Source organism: Plecotus auritus, assembly GCF_963455305.1.
Source record: "Plecotus auritus genome assembly, chromosome: 4".
NCBI lineage: Eukaryota > Metazoa > Chordata > Mammalia > Chiroptera > Vespertilionidae > Plecotus > Plecotus auritus.
The window spans coordinates 62,697,603-62,716,082 of record NC_137775.1 but is presented as its reverse complement, the minus strand read 5'-3'; the positions used below and the strand labels follow the sequence as shown (position 1 = coordinate 62,716,082).

The window sequence follows — 18,480 nt, the reverse complement described above, 5'->3', positions numbered from 1 at the left end:
CCTTAGTTATATATACTCAAAAACATATGAGTAACTTTTACAGAAACATCTTTTGAGTCATACCCCAAAAAGACCCAAAAGATTTTAAGCTTTGCCCATGTATTATGAACTACACAGGATTTTTTGTTTCATAATGCACTAAAAATCCATTTACTCCAATAGAATTGGACCAGGCTTTAGAAAATAAAAGCATTTATCCATGGTGATTCCGCAGTATAGCAGTGTTTATACTTTTGATCTTTCCTTAGAGAGGAATTACCTTGGTAGACAACCAGCTGGCTTTAGGCAAAATTATACCCTTGATATGTGCTTAAAACAGCAGTGTAAAATGTAACTGCTGACAATCTTGGTTTTTGGTTAAAGTCACTTTCTTATTACACAGTATGTTGGAAGCACAGGGGATGATGTCAGTTTCTACCCTTTAGAACTCTTATGATGGCCAGACATAGCATTTCCCTCTGTTGTCAACACTTGAGAAAAATTTGCCAAATTGAGACTCGCGATTGGTAAAGGAGAAAATATTAGTAATTATTTATGAAAAGAAAAATTCATTTTTCAATGTTATTTGCAAAAGACCTTAGGAGTTGAAATTTAAAATTCTAAAAAACATTGTTTTTAATAATTATGACTTGATTTTTAAAATACTTTTAAAAATTGATTTTAGAGAGAGGGAGAGAAGGAGGTAGGGAGGAAGGGAGGGAAAGAGAGGGAGAGAGAAAGAGAAACACCAGTATGAGAGAGAAACATTGATTGGTTGCTTCCTGCAAGTGCCCTGACTTGGGATTGGATCCACAACCTGGGTATGTGCCCTGAACAGGAATTGAACCCACCAACTTTTGATGTATAGGACAATACTCCAACTGAGCTACACTGGCCAGTGCTTTTTTGTTTTTTAATACTTTTCCTAAAAATCAATTTTAGAGAAAGAAAGAGGGGGGGGGAGAGGTGAGAGAGAGAGAGAGAGAGAGAGAGAGAGAGAGAGAGAGAGAGAGACTTAATTTTTAATTCCAGTATTCTGCCTTAAAAATCTTTAAACTACTTTTATTCTGTTTGAATATGCTTTGCCCTAGGACATGTGGGAACCCATATTAGAAGCCTTTAAGGACCTTGGTTAACTCATCTTTGTTTCCCCAATATTGGCACATGTGAGTGGCTCATGATACTGGTTTTGATATGAACCATTGACCTTTGGAATTTATATAACATCATAGGAAAATGGAAATTTATTGAAGAACAAGTACAGACTCCCACATGGGGAGGGGGAAAGAGTCCCCAATAACATTAAAAATTAATTGGGAAATAGCATATAATACTCAAGATGGTGAAGGTGATTTTCTGGTTTGTGCCAGTGTTCTAAACTTTTTTCGTTGGCATTATTCTGTCCTAATTGTTGGTAGAGTATCCTATCTAATAAAAGAGTAATATGCAAATTAACCCTCACTCCGCTACACCCACCAGCCACGCCCACCAGCCAATCAGAGTGAATATGCAAATAAACCCAACCAAGATGGCTACGGCCACAGAGAGCAGGAGGGAGGCTTGGGTTTCCCCGGCGATGGAGGAAGCCAAGCTTTCTGCCTGCCCTTGCCGGCCTAGGCCTCCACTCAAGGCTACAAAGTTTTAACGATAGAAGATACATAAACCCAAACAGAAATGGCGGCAGCCATGGAGCTAGAGAGAGCAGGAGGCTAGGGTTGCCCCCGGTGATGGAGGAAGCCAAGCTTTCCACACACCCTGGCCAGCCCAGGCCTCCGCTTAAGGCTACAAAGTTTCAATTATAGAAGATACATAAATCCCCCCAAAAAATGGCTGCCGCCACGGAGCAAGCAGAAGGCTTGGCTCCGCTCCAGGCTACAAAGTTTCAATTGTAGAAGATAAATAAACCCCAGATACCAGGGCCTCCGCTTGGGTCACCGGGGGCGTGGCCGGCCCGCAAACCACCACACGCTCCTCGCCCAGGCCGCCCCACGCCCCAAGGGAACCCCCACCCTGATCTGGGACATCCTTCAGGGCAAACCAGCTGGCCCCCACCCGTGCACCAGGCCTCTATCCTAGCTAATAAAAGAGTAATATGCAGATTGACCATCACTCCAACACACAAGATGGCTGCCCCCATGTGGTCAAAGATCCTGCCCCCATGTGGACACAAGATAGCCACCACAAGATGGCCAGCAGGGGAGGGCAATTGGGAGGGACCAGGCCTGCAAGGGAGGGCAGTTGTGGGCGATCAGGCCAGCAGGGGAGGGCAGTTGGGAGGGACCAGGCCTGCAAGGGAGGGCAGTTGGGGGCGATCAAGCCTGCAGGGAAAGGCAGTTAGGAGGGACCCAGGCCTGCAGGGGAGAGCAGTTGGGGGTGACCAGGCTGGCGGGGAGGGCAGTTAGGGGTGACCAGGCTGGCAGGGGAGGGCAGTTAGGGGCAATCAGGCTGGCAGGGGAGGGCAGTTAGGCATCAATCAGGCTGGCAGGGGAGTGGTTAGGGGGTGATCAGGCTGGCAGGCAGAAGAGGTTAGGAGCATCCAGGAAGGTATGCAAGTGAGCAGTTGGGAGCCAGCAGTTCTGGATTGTGAGGCCCAGTGGGATCGGGCCTAAACGGGCAGTCGGACATCCCTCGAGGGGTCCTAGATTGGAGAGGGTGCAGGCTGGGCTGAGGGATACACACACCTCCGTGCACGAATTTCGTGCACCGGGCCTCTAGTGTATGGAATAAAGATACAGGGCTCAGAAGGTTCTGTAGTATGTAACTAGACTCCATTGTTTCCTTGGGCAGTGGATTACAGCTACTGTTGCTGTTTATAAGTTATCTTTGTGATTCTGGCTTCAGTCTCCATTGAAGATTTCTCAGGAGAGGAGAAATGTCCTTGTGTCTGTTTTGGAATAGAGGATGGTGAAGAAACCAGATGTGAAGTTTTTTTGCAGGAAGGACATGGTGAAACACTGAGTTTGATTATATCTTTTTCCATATGGAATATCATATTCTGAAAAGATGTTATTTCCAGTCCGTAAGGAGATCAATTTAAGAAATTAGATGTATTAGCACTCTTAAAACACTCTTTGTATAACAACAAAATTCGAAGAGCCTGATTAAAAACTGAGAAGAAACAGATTGAAAAATGATTAGTGATTACCCACCAGTAATCATTCCATATCCATTAGTAGGTTGTCTACTATTAAAAAAAGAGGTAGAGAGAGAGAGAAAATAACAAGTGTTAGTGAGACCATAGGGAAATTGGAACCCCTGTGGTATTGGTGGTGGAAATATAAAATGGTGCAACTGCTGTGGAAATGGTATGGCTATTTCTGAAAAAAATTAAACATAGTATTGCTAAGTGTTCAGCAATTCCACTTCTGAATATATACCCAGAAGAAGTGAAAGTAGAGATTTGAATAAGTTCATAGCATCATTATTCACAATAGCCAAAAGGTAGAAGTAATCCACTTATTTAAGAGATGAATGGATAAAAAAGATGTTGTATATACATACAATGGAATATTATGCAAAGCATAACCACTTCTAGGAGTCAGTATAATTTTTATGTGCCAAAACAATTTTTCAAAGATTGAAATAGCCATTATCTTAAGGAGAGACATTTTGACACATTCTGCAACAAGGATGACCCTTGAAGACATTTTGCTAAGTGAAATAAGTCAATCATAAAAAAACAAATTGATAAAGTTGAAGCAGAGATTGAATACAGGTATTATGAAAATATTTTAAGTCCTGCTGAGAAATGATAGAGCAGTAATAAGAATGAAAATACAAAAACAACTTAAAGTGGCTATTTCAATCTTTGAAAAATTGTTTTGGCAATCAAAAAATTATATTGACTCCTAGAAATGGTTATGCTTTTCATGATATTTAAACTAATGGGGATGTAGAAAAAAACCTTTTAAGACAGATTTATTTATATTCTTACCCATGTCATGTTTCACTACATGTCATAAATGTCCACCAGTCCAGTACAGTACCCTTATCATCACAGAGACGTGACTGTTTGTCAATGGAAAGGAAACTTCATGCTCAGTAGGAAGGGAAGGATGTTTTCTGTGTGTTTGTGCCTTGCAACCATGCACTTAAAAATGTACATAAAAATGGCGATGTGTTTTGTACTGCTAACTCCTTATTCTAAAAACAATCTAGAGTAGGAAATATAGGTGAAAAGAGTTGGCCCAGGATAGTTCTCTATTAGAATTAGAATAATGATTAGAGCTTAGTTTTTAGGACTTCCCTTTTAATGCCTTTCATAGCATTATTAGTCCTTCATAAGAGCTTCAAGTCATCAGAAAATTGGAGGCTTGTCAGTGATTCATTTTAATCACTATATGCTTTATAAAAAATAATGTTAGGAACATTTGTTGAACAAACACAACTATGTATTAGGTATTGTGATTAGCTACTGAATACTTGATACCTTCTGAATTTGTGCTTATGAATGATTTAGAGTTTGCTGGAGGAGACAGTACAGACTTATGCACACGTACCCTACGAAAAAGAATACCCTCCAAAACAAAGAAATAGGAGATACATAAGAACTTTTTCAATCTGTTTATATTTTAACTAGAGGCCCGATGCATGAAATTCGTGCAAGGGGCTCGGCCCTCGCAGCTGCGACGGCTTGCCTTGGTCCACGCAGCCCCAGCTTTGTCTTGAAGGTCATCTGTAAGGACGTCCGGCTCTCTGATCTAATTAGCATATTACGCTTTTATTATTATAGACTAGAGGCCCGATGCATGAAGATTCATGCAAGAATGGGCCTTCCTTCCCCTGGCTGCCGGCACCACCTTCGCTCTGGCTGGAGCCACCTTTCTGCCTTCGCTCCTGCCCAGAGCTGCCTTTTCGCCTTCCCATGCTGCCCAGAGGCCTGGAGTGGCTGGGGCGGTGTGGAACGCCTGCGTCATCACCATGGCGATGACGCAAGTGTCCCGCCCCTGGCTGGTCAGCGCCTGTGTATGCAAATTATCCCGCCATCTTTGTTGGGTTAATTTGCATACTCCTGATTGACTGGTGGGCATCGCAAAGGTATGGTCAATTTGCATCTTTCTCTTTTATTAGTGTAGATAATATGTAAATTTGTTCCACAATAATGAAATGAGCATAATTTGCTCAACTTAATGTATATTTGTCATATGCTGTATTCTGCAGTAGATACAGATATAAATAACACAGAATTCCTGTCTTAAGATTTATGATTTTGAGTGTGGTTGAAAGGGTTAACAAGGCAGATGTCCGCAGGGCTGTCCTATGAGGTAAATTAATAGTGTTCCTAACCAGAGGTATAGCAGTGAGTGCTGCCTTGATCCTAGTACTTGACTCCTGCCCTTGTACCCTGGCTTTAGGTTTCATAGAATCTCTGCAGTGTCACCTACCTCAAATTCTATCAGGAAACGGCTGCTAGAATCATGAAAAGAAAAGAAGGAAAAAGTTACCATGGGGTTTAAGCCTAGCTAGTTGGGGGACCTCTGAGAAGGGGTTGTATGAAGTGGGTCTTGAGGGAGGGAATGAAGGCCTACCAATTTGGGAAAGGAAGTCAGAGGAGGGAGAGCATGGGTCACGTTCACAGAGCAGCCTGATATGACTGGAGCGTAGAGGGACTGTGAGGAAACAAGCTGGAAAGGTAAGGTTGATTGACAGAACATGTTTATTTGACATGTTTGGATGTAGCATTCAGAAATCTGTCCACTTCTAATTTTTGCAAAAGTGTTTCAGCTCTGATCATACAAATAATTCAGGCAATAATGAATCAGTGAGAATGTCTGAAATTTCCCCAAACATTTCAAGCCTTTTCAGTATTATTTGTTCATTTTTCTCCTGTTGACTTTATTCAGTTCTCTTTATGTTCTGTTTGCTCCCTTACCTACTTTTTCCACACGGGTATAAAGCTATCAGGATTTAGGTTTTCTCAGATTACACCACTTTCCTACAATACCAAATATTCGTAACTCCATCACTAATATCCTTAACAAAATGGACTTTTCTGAACTTTCTCTGGAGTTCATGACTGTTCTTTCTCTTTTAGGATTGGCATCTCTCCAGTAGAATATCAGTTTGTAGTCTGATTATGTGTGAAGATCATGCTGGTTAATAATGATTATGAGGCATATATTAATACATTTGTTAACCTGGGATTGATTGTGAGTTTTTTTTGGTTAATTTTTCTAATGAATTTGGTATCTAAACAAGAGACCATTTCAAAAACTTAATCCATTTGCAATGATATTTGAAGCTTATTTAAATCAGGTCTTTAATGATTGTAAGTTATATAAATAAATATTAATTAGTATATTTGATTAGTGAAACACAAGTGTATGATTTTACTATTACTTCTGCTCATATGTATTTATAAACAGATTTGATTTCAAAAGGAAGTGGAAAAGGTCAGTTGTGGATTTTTTTTTTAATTTTGCTTTTCATTAGCTTTATATTTAGCAGAAAATGTTAAAAGAGCTATAAGTTGCCTATCCAAAGTGTTAGTTTTCTACTTACAGCAGTCAGAAAAGGTGGCCAAACTTGGTATTTTCCCCTACAGGCTGAATGGCTCTGTGGGGGAAAAAATATTGCTATAGATTTTGAGTAAACAATAAGTAATATATATTTATATATTGCTTTTTGAATGTCACTGTTGCACTTTCAGGCATATGCAGGCTTAATGGTCTGTCTGTCTATTTTACTTTCTCCTGGAATGACAGTTTAACAGTATCCCTGGTTGGATTATATTAAAATCTTTAAAGGCTACATTAACTAAAACATATATCCAATGTTTGGACAGCCAAAATCTGTGCAATCTTTTTAATGGAGTATAACTTAGCAACTCTGCTATTATCACAGATATCTTATTGTTAGAGCTATATTAAAATATCCTCAATTTGGAGTCTAGTTCATATTTAAATTGTTCTGGGATGTGCTGAACCATACTTTTGCACTATTTTAAAATGGATTTTGCCAAGAAAGCAATAGTTTTGTAAGTTAAGAACTTGCTTAATATAGTTTAATTATTTTAAGAGATTTTAAACTAATTAAGTTTCTTGAGTGTTTACCGTATTTTGAGCATTGTGCTAGATATCCTGCCTGGATAACTTGAAGTTGGCTATTAGTAATAGCATCTAGGTAGAAGTTGAACAGTGGGAAACAGTCGTGACATGGCCCAACCGGGAACCAAGGTATCTTTAGGGTTTTATCAGAACAGGTATTGTGATCTGTCTATTATTGGCGAAATAGAGATTTTGATAGCTCCTATTGTTATAGTATTCTGTTGTTGCCCTGGAGAAGGGAGTGATTAACTGAATAGTGAGAAAGAACGAGATTCCTTGGGACAAATGCAGGACAGACCAGTACTGACTGACTTAGCAGCCCACAGTCTGTTTCACTGCTTGCCTTTTAGAATTGCTTTTTTACGTTTTCTTGGCACTTTTTCTTGAGGTCCTGTAAGGAACAAAGACCTTTTATTTTGTGGTAGAGGACATGAAGAACAATTATTCACAGTCCAGTCTTTTATTGGCACAGCTTTTCCTGGTACATCTGTCCCTTCTAACTTACCGGTGCTCCGTCTGCCTAAGGCCAGGGTCCTTGGAGCAGGTTTTAGTGGCATGAAGTTGAAGAAGCAGATACTGGAAAATCCAGGCTTATGTGATCTTTCCTGTCTTTTATAAGTTCAGCTTTCATATTGAAAAGTTATTTAAATCTTTACAATTTTTTCAAGTTGTGATATATATTTATCTCAAAAGAAAACTTGAAATTTTAAAATTAGTAAAATCAATTTTAAAGTATTATTTATATTTATATCTATAGTTATTATTTTAAAAAACTTAACAGCCATCTCCATTGAAAGTCACAATATTAATTTTTAACTAAGTACATCAAAATGCTAAATTGGACTAGAAAAATTTCCTAGCAGTTATATATCATTGTGCCTCATTGTATAAAAATTAATTGACAAAAATATACAGTTGACAAAAATATATAGTTTAATAAAATTATCTTATTTAATCACAGAAAATAGAAAGACTAACACTCTCTTCAAACTTGTAGATTTGTACAATCTCATTATAATATCATCAAAGTGTTCATGATTTTCAAAATAGTAAAGGAGCCATCTTCAGAAATTTTAGTAAATTAAGGTTGTAAAGGGTAAAAAGCATATTCCAAGTTGAATTTATATTATACCTTACAAAATCATTGAACTGTATTCATAGACTCAACCTTTTTGTGATATATGTTAATTATATTTGATGGTGTGACTTTGAAATATCAGTGTTACTTCTAAATTTTGGCATTTTTCAGAATTTTGATGTAATTTGTTTTATATATTTTAATACTTTTCAGATATCAGAGTTGATTTTAAGAAGCAAAAATAAAACTTAGGTACTTTCCAAATTAAATGAAATGACCAATGTAAAGTGCTGAACTCAAAACCTAGCATATAGCAACTCCTATGACAATCAGTTTATGATTATGATCGTTATTTCTGACTCCTATCTACTTGCCACAGTCTCTCACTGGTTTGTATACCTGACAATTTCCATAAACTCACAGTATTATTACTTTTCGTTGTGTCTACCTTCTAGCTCTTGATGTTTAAGAAATTTCTGGAATTACTTCTTTAACTGTCAGTACATAACTCTTGTTCAAGAACACACATGTTTACATAACACACACACATATGTGTTAAAGAACTTCACTTTCTCTAATACCAATAGCTTATTTCCCACTTTGTTTAGTTTCCAAGAGCTTGTGGGTCAAGAGATAAGCTGGATATGATCCTGACCTGCAGCAGATCATACAGAGACTGGCATGGGAAGGCTGATTCCCTGTGTTTTTAGTGTGCTTATTTGCTGTGGGAGTTTGGGTTCTCTTTATCTTAAACTAGTCCTATAATAACAAGAAAAACATTAAAGGTTTCCTGAGGAAATTATAACTGCACTATAAAATGTATTTGTTACTTTCAGCATTAATTCAAATGCATTACTTTTATTTTAGACTATTTATTTTAGACTTACTGAAAATACTTTTAGTAATATAAAAATATCTTTTATATAAAGTAAAAAAACAAAAGTCCCTTCCCTCTAATTCCTTTACTGTCATTTTTTCAGGAGAAATAAGTTTTGATAGTTTGGAATGAATCCTTCCAGCCTATTGATACCTGTGGCTCAGTGTATATATGGCTGTTTTTTTTTGTTTGTTTGTTTGTTTTTTTGTTTCCCCACTGTTGTTTTTCACTGGTTGTTTTTCACAAAAATGAGATTGTATTGTTCTGTAATTTGCTCATTTTGTCAAACGTATGGGCATCATTTTATATCCTCAGTCTTTTTCATGTCTGTGTAATACTTGACTATATTGATATATCTTGGTTTATTTAGCCCTCTCCAGTAGAAAGACTTTCAAGGTCTCTGGATTCCATCTGCTTGCACATCATGTTGAATGAACTTCAAGGTTGGAAGCTTTTGTCCTGGGTACATCCGTGCTTAGTTTCCCAACTACACTGTGCAGGCTATAGGAAGACTAGGTTGCTTATTGGCCTTCAGGGCTCATTCCAAAGGTTGTCATTTGATCTTGGATAGGCTTCAGTTCAGAGTATCAATTCTGTTGTATGGAATTTTAAGGTAACAGTAGCAGTTTTATGGAAGTTTCTCATTCTTACCTCTTAGAAATTTAAGATGCATTGCCTAACTCAGGGGGATTTTTTAGCTGTTATCTTTAGACTAGAGGCCCGGTGCATGAAATTCGTGCATGGGGGGGGGTGTCCCTCAGCCCAGCCTGCACCCTCTCCAATCTGGGACCCCTCAAAGGATTGGGCAGAACGGGCTGTCGGACATCCCTCTCACAATCCAGGACTGCTGGCTCCCAACTGCTTGCCTGCCTGCCTGCCTGATCATCCCCTAACCACTCTCCTGCCAGCCTGATTGACGCCTAACTTCTCCCCTGCCAGCCTGATTGCCCCTCACTGCCCTCCCCTGCCAGCCTGGTCACCCCTAACTGCCCTCCCCTGCCAGCCTGGTCACCCCCAACTGCCCTCCCCTGCAGACCTGGTCACCCCCAACTGCCCTCCCCTGCAGGCCTGGTCACCCTCAACTTCCCTCCTCTGCCAGCCTGGTCACTCCCAACTGTCCTCCCCTGCAGGCCTGGGTCCCCCCCAACTGCCCTCCCCTGCAGGCCTGGGTCCCCCCAACTGCCCTCCCCTGCAGGCCTGGGTCCCCCAAAACTGTCCTCCCCTGCAGGCCTGGTCGCCCCCAACTTCCCTCCTCTGCTGGCCCAGTCACTTCTAACTGCCCTCCCCTGCTGGCCTGATCACCCACAACTGCCCTCCCCTGCCAGACATCTTGTGGTGGTCATCTTCTGTGTTGGAGTGATGGTCAATTTGCATATTACTCGTTTATTAGATAGGATACTATTATATTGCTGGGCTTTTGATCTATAAAGAAAGTATGTCAAATCCTTTTTTAAAAATTAAGAATTCTTTAGATCAGGACATCTTTTGGAGAATTTTTTGAGAATACATTTGTTTTCTTGCAATTTTGTAATATTTTTGTTTCTTTATATGTCTAACCAGGTGAATTAAAGTTTAATTTGTGATATTTCTGGTGGGGAGGCTGTTGGTGGGAGCTGGAGCGATTGAGCAAAAAAGAAAAAAAAAACTCATGGAAAAAATTTAATTTGTGATTGTCATAAACAGCATAATTAATCATAGTTCTAAAAATTCAAACATCAATATTCCACGGTTATCATTTCATTAGGGGTGGGTATGGTGTTCATAAAGTTTTATGTTCTTCAGTCATTATTTACTTAGTAGATATAGTAGTAATTTATTTTTGTTGTGGCTAAGAGCTATATCTTGGTTTAAACTACTGCATATTTTTAAAATTCTCAATTCTAATTGCCTAGAATGAAGGAAAAGAATTGATTTATATGCATATTTTTGCTTGGGAGATTTTATTTCATATCCATAAAATAATAATGTAGAATTTAAGGAAGGTGATACATTATTAGACATGTAGGGGAGGAATTACCACTTCTCTTTGGTAATATGGTAATTGTTCAACATATTTTAAGTAATAACCAGCTGTTGACTTTAATATTTTTTACCTTTCAACAAAGCTGGTATTCTGCTATGATGTCATAGCTATACATTTTGATTTATTATTGCATAGATTATGTCATGCATACTCTGTGAACAACCGCGCTGAGCCAGTATTGAGAATACATCTTTATTACTTGTGACGTTTTCTACGTTAAAATGGAATTGAGGTTCTTAACCAGATTTTAATGCATATGGTCGAAGAGGGTTGTAAACCTTTTACTTTTGCAGTGATTTCTTCCTTCTAGCTCTCTATGAACGTTTACTTTGCTACAGAGTTTACATGCCATTTTTGTGTTTTTCTTCTCTCCAAAACAGTATTTCCTAAGGCAATTTGTTTATATGTAAATATACCTCAAAAAGTGTTAAAAATACTTTTATTCTTAACGTAATTTGAAGAATAAAAAAGATTGAGATATGAAAATGTGAAATACAGTAATTCATTTTATAACAAGAATATTTTATATAATGAAATGCATTTTTGATATACACAGAATTAAAAATCTCATTTTTATTTTGTAGTAGCATTATAAAATTTTTTAGCAGGGTAAAAATCAAATGACTGTCTACTTGAAATAGTTGTGCTGTAACTTATTTGACATAGGATTGAATTACTAATTTTTTATTATTTATTGAAATTAAATAATTCATTTTATTACTTAATCAAAACTGCAGTCATATACTTGAAAATATGTATTCTGTTCAACATTAGGTTTCCCTTTTCTTTTTCAGTCTGTGATCAAAACAGGGCGACTGCTAATCAGTCACGAAGCTCCCTTGACGGGCGGCTTTGCGTCGGAGATCAGCTCTACAGTTCAGGTACAGTAACTTCTTGGCATTGATTTTAACATTTGTGCAATTGCACATGTCTATTCCAAGAAAAAATCACTTGTCACAATATATAAAAATATGCACTTTTTGGAAATGCACATTTTTCATTTGACTCCACCTCACTCTTTTAGTAATGATCTAATTACATCATCTAGAAAAGAAATCTTAAAATAATAAAAGCTGAAAATTCCTTTATAGGAAGAAGAAAGTTTCAAATGAGTTTAATAAACTAATGTCACTTACGTTTGCTAGGATAACAGAACTTTACATTTGAATGTGACATTTCATTCTTGATAAAACGTAAGCTTATTATGAAATGTGTTGTTATAAAATTGATTTTAGATTCTCCTGCCTTCACCTAACAAAAAATGCACCTGTCAAAATGTAATAATATAAATTCAATAAATCATTTCAAAATCAATAATTTAATTTATTAAATTAGTAATTTTTGTTATGTTATTGATAATGCCTTAGAAATGGTTTAAAAATGTATTTCTGTTTTTAAAATATTCAGTTAAAATGCTGCATATCAAGAAAACTTCCTAGCTACCTCCTTATGGAAATTTTTATTTAAAACTTTTATTTCCATTTGTATCACAGATATGAATAAGATGATTTAAATGAGTTTCATTTTTCCTCATTTTTAAAATTAAAAATTTTATATAACTATATTTTAAATGTAAAGTATATGCATTTTAAATTCAGAATATTTTTGCAAACATTTTACTTTATGGGTGTTAAGATAATTTGTTGTTAATACATACAAATTGAGAATTTCTTTAGGAGTATATGGTTTAATAACTTGATTGTTAATTAGATTGTGATATATAAGAAATGATAAGTTTTTATTTTTAATCATTTAACTAATAAACAATGATTTTTACCAATGAAATATCTTTAAGTTCTAATTGACAACACTCTAAATATTTTTAAATTAGATGAAGCCAATTTAAACATAAAATTTAAAGGTAGATCAAAATAGTTCATAAGTACATTCAGAAACAAAATATGCTGTTATTTTTACATGTTATATATAATCACTAATAAACTTAAGAAAAGCAAATTGAGTTTTATAGATTTGTTGTTTTCCTATTTATTATATAAATTAAAATTTGAAACATACTGCTTATCATAAAACACGAGTACCCGGTATTTATTGTGCATATTATTAATTGAGTAGCATACTGTTCTAACTTTGTAAAATATGAAGGTTGCAGGGATGAATTATTTCAACACCAAGATGTTATTTCAAGTTAGAGACAAAACTGAAAAAAGAAACCAGGATTTTCTGATTCCTAGTTAATGTGTAGTCCACTAATCCATTTAAAATGATGGTGACTGTTGCTCATAGAACCTTTATCTGACAGCCTCCTTTTGTTTTGTTATCTGAATGCCATCTTATTCTTAGCTCAAAAATTTTATTTGCATTTGAATATAAAAGGAAAACAAGTAGAACGTGTACAACTCCTCTTGTGAAGTTACCTTTCTCTGTGCACTTCTTAAATTTGATCTCCATAAATTATTAGTAAGCTGTAATAGGATGAAATGTATTTTTTAAACTGGGAAGGAATTAGGAAGATTATCTCATCTAGTGTATCTTGAATAATATGTGGACTTGTGTTGACAGAAAAATGTTTCTGAGGCCCCAAGAATACATGTATGAATTCCAGTTTGAGGAACACTGTATTGTGAATTAGACACAGTCAGTATAAAAAGCTAACCAACTAGCAAAGTCAGATCCTGAAATTATGTGATATTAATAGGTGCTAAAGGTTATGGAAGAGATTACCAGAATATAATTATATTTATATCATAATACAAAGACAAAACAAGACACTTTGTAATACTCTCATACTCCCGAGAATATGCCCTGAGGTCCTCAGGTGTTTGTTAGAGAAATCCTGACAACCTAAGTCAACCATGTTCCTTTTATAGTTAAGTGTTTGTCATCTAGAGTGCTTGTGACTTACCTGGTTTAAAAGGACAGTGAAAGCTCTGGGACTTGGACAGGAATATTGAGTAAATATTGTGTGTATGCATGTGCATTCTTTATTCAAAGTCCCCACCTCCTAGGGGAAGATAGCAGTTTTAGATTCATTATAAAATAATCTGTTTTCCCTTTTAAAATCATTCAACCAAATAACAAGAAAAATTAAGACAATAATGTAAAATTGATAGGGGGATCTGCATTTATTATTTTGGGGAATTAGAATTTGATTTATTAATATGCAAATGATTTTAAAAATGATTTTATAGTTGTTGCTTAATTCATATTTTACTTGCACAAATGGAAAGTATGGAAAATGAATTTTAATAAAATATAATCAACATAGTATCCCCAAAAGTTTGCCTGTTGGCTTTAATGTATTGGTAACGGAGGAAACAAAAGAAGGAAAGCTAGATACCTTGAGATATTTTCTTCTTTTTTGTTAATAATGATTTCATATAATTTGGAGTATTCTGAATAAGAAAAATCTAATTTTCAGTAATTATTTCATGAACATATTCAACTAAATGCAATGTACTATATTGAGCATCTTCTTCATAGAAGGCTTCAAGCCTTATGAAAAGTGAAGCCTGTGTCAAATTACTAGTGCCTTGTATTTAAACTGAAATCACTTAAGTGTGAGGTGCAGTTGCTTTCATGTCTTGGAACGAGTCATTTCTATATTTCTTTTTGTTGTGTATACTTAGAAAGGTTAAAAAAGATAAAACAGGGTTAAGCAATTGAAAGCCAATTTTCTGGGATGTCAGGGAAAAGGTACACAGAGAACTTTTAACTGTTGTCTTGGAAAATAACTTTGAAATTATGGGTGAGAATGATCTATATATTTGAGCATTGTTGATTAAAAGACTGAATTATTCTCCTTGTATCAGCACATGTAAATTCCATATGAAAGTGAGCATTTACAAAATAATATCAATAAACACTATTTTGTGGAAGATACTTGGTACCTCTTTAAAAGCTCAAGACTAATCTTAGAAAGGTCCTCTTAAAATTACATTTTAATGGTTATTATTTTATTATCAAAGTATTATTTATAAAAATATTTTATCATAGTTTAATAATATAATGATTATTATTAATAAAACTATTTTAAATGCATTAAAATCTGGTTGCATGATTTTTTTGTTTTTCTAAAATTCTAAATTATTACTCATATTAAAGATTTAGAAATTGGAGGAGAATGCAGCAATATAAGAGGGTATTCTTTTAATGTTGTAGTTGGTATTTTTAGATAGAAAAATTGTCACGCTATATAAAATTGGATATCAAGTAAAGGGGATTTTGGTAGGTATAGGAAATATTGCTGGCATTACCATTAAGATTATTTTTAGTTATACAGATAAAATATGAAAAGAATGAAAATATATTTATATTTTATTTACATAGTTTTTCAACTTACGGCAGATGTCATTTCCATAATACAAGGAACTCAGTATCAACATCTTAAGTTTGTTCATGCCTGTTTTTCATAAAGCCATTTATTTTATTATTAAAAAATTAACATTCTAAGTTTGAAGGTATGTTAAACTCACAAGTGATTAGATTACTTTATATTGAATATAAAAAAATTTTACTTATATTTATCAATAGTTTCTTTATAAAATATATGCTTACAAAAATCAAAGCTAATACATTGAATCTTCTAACTACTTTACATTCCTACTAGATTTAATTTGAAAGTCAACTGGAAGCAGAATAAGCTGAGGTCTGGTATATTTGGCTCCCCTCAAGGGGAGATTTTTTGGTCGGTCATCCAAAGCTTCACTGTCTCTTCCCACCTAATTTTACATTCCCATCTGTTCTCATTTTGGGGTGAGGGAACTTTTTCCTTCTTTCATTTGACACACAAAACTTGGAGATGTGCTTCTTTTAGGGAGTTAAGCATTCCCATTGTGCACCCTGATCTGTGGAAAAGTGCAAAGACAAGAGTTTAGGCAATTCACTGACTGCGGTATATAGTTTGAGCAAATATTTTGTTGTTTAGAAAAGTATCTGAATTAATTTTATGTGGTGCATGTATTCCTTAGCTTTATGTAACCATGGCTATAAATAAAAAATCTTTATTGTGCTAAAGAAGTGTTAATGTCATCTATTTTAATATTTCTCCAAATGAATTTATCGCACTATTCAAAATAGGCATTATTTGTTTAAATGTTGAGACCAAGTAATTTGTGATATTTTAACAGCTTTAAGCTTTAAATAGTATACTTTCTTTAAGCCATATAGAAACCAACCTTTACTTGTAATTTCTAACACATTCTCATAATGAAATAAATTTTGACTCTGATAGGCTATGATAATAAAAAACTGTTTTTTCTGGATTCAATGCTTAATAAGAATGCCAAAAATTTTAGGGATTGGGATTGGCTTAAAAGTTTCCTTTTTTTTTTTAAACACATGGAAGCAATAAGTCTGTTTCCATACCATTGTTTCATCCTTTCTGTGCGGTCTCTTTTCATAGAATAAGAATGAGGAAATTATACACACCAACATATATTTTTAAAGGAAATAATATTCTGCTAGTTTGAAAAGATTTTTTAGGGTTTATACAAATCATTGTGAAAAGAAAATTTTCATAATTTCAAGTAAAGGAATTTTACTTTTCTTACTCTTTCATGTTAGATAGGATTATACAGAAGTATTTTATCTAGTGAATTTAATATTACTACCAAATTTACAAGCACTCTTAAAAGAATCAATTTGAAGAAGAGGGAAAAGGTCCTAAGTAGTCTTGAGTTTTTACCATTGTGGAAATATGTTTAATTAAAATTACTTTGTTGGTAAAGTAAGTCATCAGAGAAAACTGTCAGAGTAGTAATTTGATGAATAATTTACTGCAATTTTGTAATTTGAATTTTTTTTAACTAGTGATGGCAAAGCATTTGCCAACAACAACAGCTATGATAATCAGGAAAAGTGTGCTTCTGTACTAAAATCTATTTAGATGGAGCCAGAGCATTAGAAAAGCAGTTAATCACAGAGTGTTCAGATATAGATTGGCCTTTAAAATGGCATTTTGCCCTAAAGCCTGTTGAATGTTCATTAAACAAATGGGGTTTGTAGCCATAGATCTGAACTATAGACTAAATTCTTTCAGGGCTGCATCATGGATGGGGCTGCTGATATCACTGTAGTTCATCCCATATTGTACTCTTTTGGTCTTCCTATTTGCCCTGACCACACCATGTCTCTTTCTTCTTTGTTCATTAGTATAAATGCCAAGGTTCTACCACCAGCCCTTTAATTCTCCCCATTTTTTCTTGGGAAAGCTCAACCATCCACATGGCTATTCTTGAAACTTTTAAATTCAAAACTTTCAAAATTTGCTCTTGAGTGTTAGACTCAAAAGCCAAATTCATGTTAAGTTTGGCAGTGATAAGAAATTTGGTATGATAAAATAGTTTATATGGAAGGAAGGATTTAATGTGAAAAGATGAAAAAGGTAGATATCAGCACATGGTTTGGCTATCTGCCAGTTTGTAGAAATCAGCTTATATCAAGACCAGCTCTATTTCTCAGTTTTTTTCTGGACCCTTTAAATTGTCTTCTTTAGTCTCTCACATATTATCACATTACTATGTATTGTTTTCATAATACACACATCAAGAGAGGATTAAAAATGGTGGCAGAGTAAGTGGATACTGCACAGACATGCTCCCAGGAACAAACTGGTATTACAACTAAAATATAGAAAAACTTGCTGAATAATCAACAGAAAACTCACAGGAGAGAACCCTGACACCCGAGGACTGAGAGTGGAGACCACATAAAAACTGGTAGGAGGAGCAGAGGCACGAAAAGGCTGGCCGGGTGCCCACAACAGCAACTGAAGTCCCGGAGAAATATCTCAGCTGTGAGGGGTTGCTGCTGAGAACTCTTGAGATCTAATCCCCAAGCTGGGCTCCCCAGCAGAGAGCACCAAACTGAGGAGGGTACCCACATAACATCAAGCTGTGAAAAGCAGTGGGATGCTATCTGCCAGGGAGTAACAGCTGGAAATTCAGGCACCACCTTAAAGTGCCAATGCACAAAATTCCCTGTGGAGCCACCCACCTTGTCTTTTGGCAGGGGGAGGATGAAGTGGACTGGAGCTGTGAGGGCAGAAGACAGTGGGGACTTGGGAGATAGAGCTCAGAAGGTAGACACTCTAAGTTTCCTGGACTGAGTCATTCCCTCACGCAGCTGAGGACATCTTTCCCACATAGGCATCTGCCTTCCTTGTCTGGGGGGAAGACAGTTGACACACCCTATTAGAAAACACCTTGCCCAGAAGCCATTTAAGAGATTAAAAATAACAATTAGCCTCCAGGCAGTAGTAACCTCCCCACCCTATTGAAAAAAAAAACTCTCACTACACCTGAGGACAATTGCCTGGGGGACAATTCAAGTCCGAATCCTATCAGTCTGTAGGTAGAGGCAGTCTCTGGAGGCTTTGAGTCTATGCCTGATCTAATTAGTCAGAAACAGCCTTTAACACTGTCCTGCACTAGAGATTAAGAGGTGTAGAGGATCTACCTAATACATAGTCACAAACCCAAACAGAAAGCCAAAATGAGGAGACAAAGAAACAACTCCC

At 36.0% G+C, this 18,480-nt stretch overlaps 1 protein-coding gene across 2 annotated transcripts in view; it reads left to right on the top strand.

Moving 5' to 3' along the window:
* BCKDHB (branched chain keto acid dehydrogenase E1 subunit beta) overlaps positions 1 to 18,480 on the top strand; it is a 237,824-nt gene that overhangs the window by 153,229 nt on the left and 66,115 nt on the right. For both annotated transcript variants that reach the window (XM_080666738.1, XM_080666737.1), the window contains exon 9: positions 11,798 to 11,884. In XM_080666738.1, the coding sequence (XP_080522864.1) occupies positions 11,798 to 11,884 (87 nt within the window). The remainder of the gene's footprint in view (positions 1 to 11,797; positions 11,885 to 18,480) is intronic.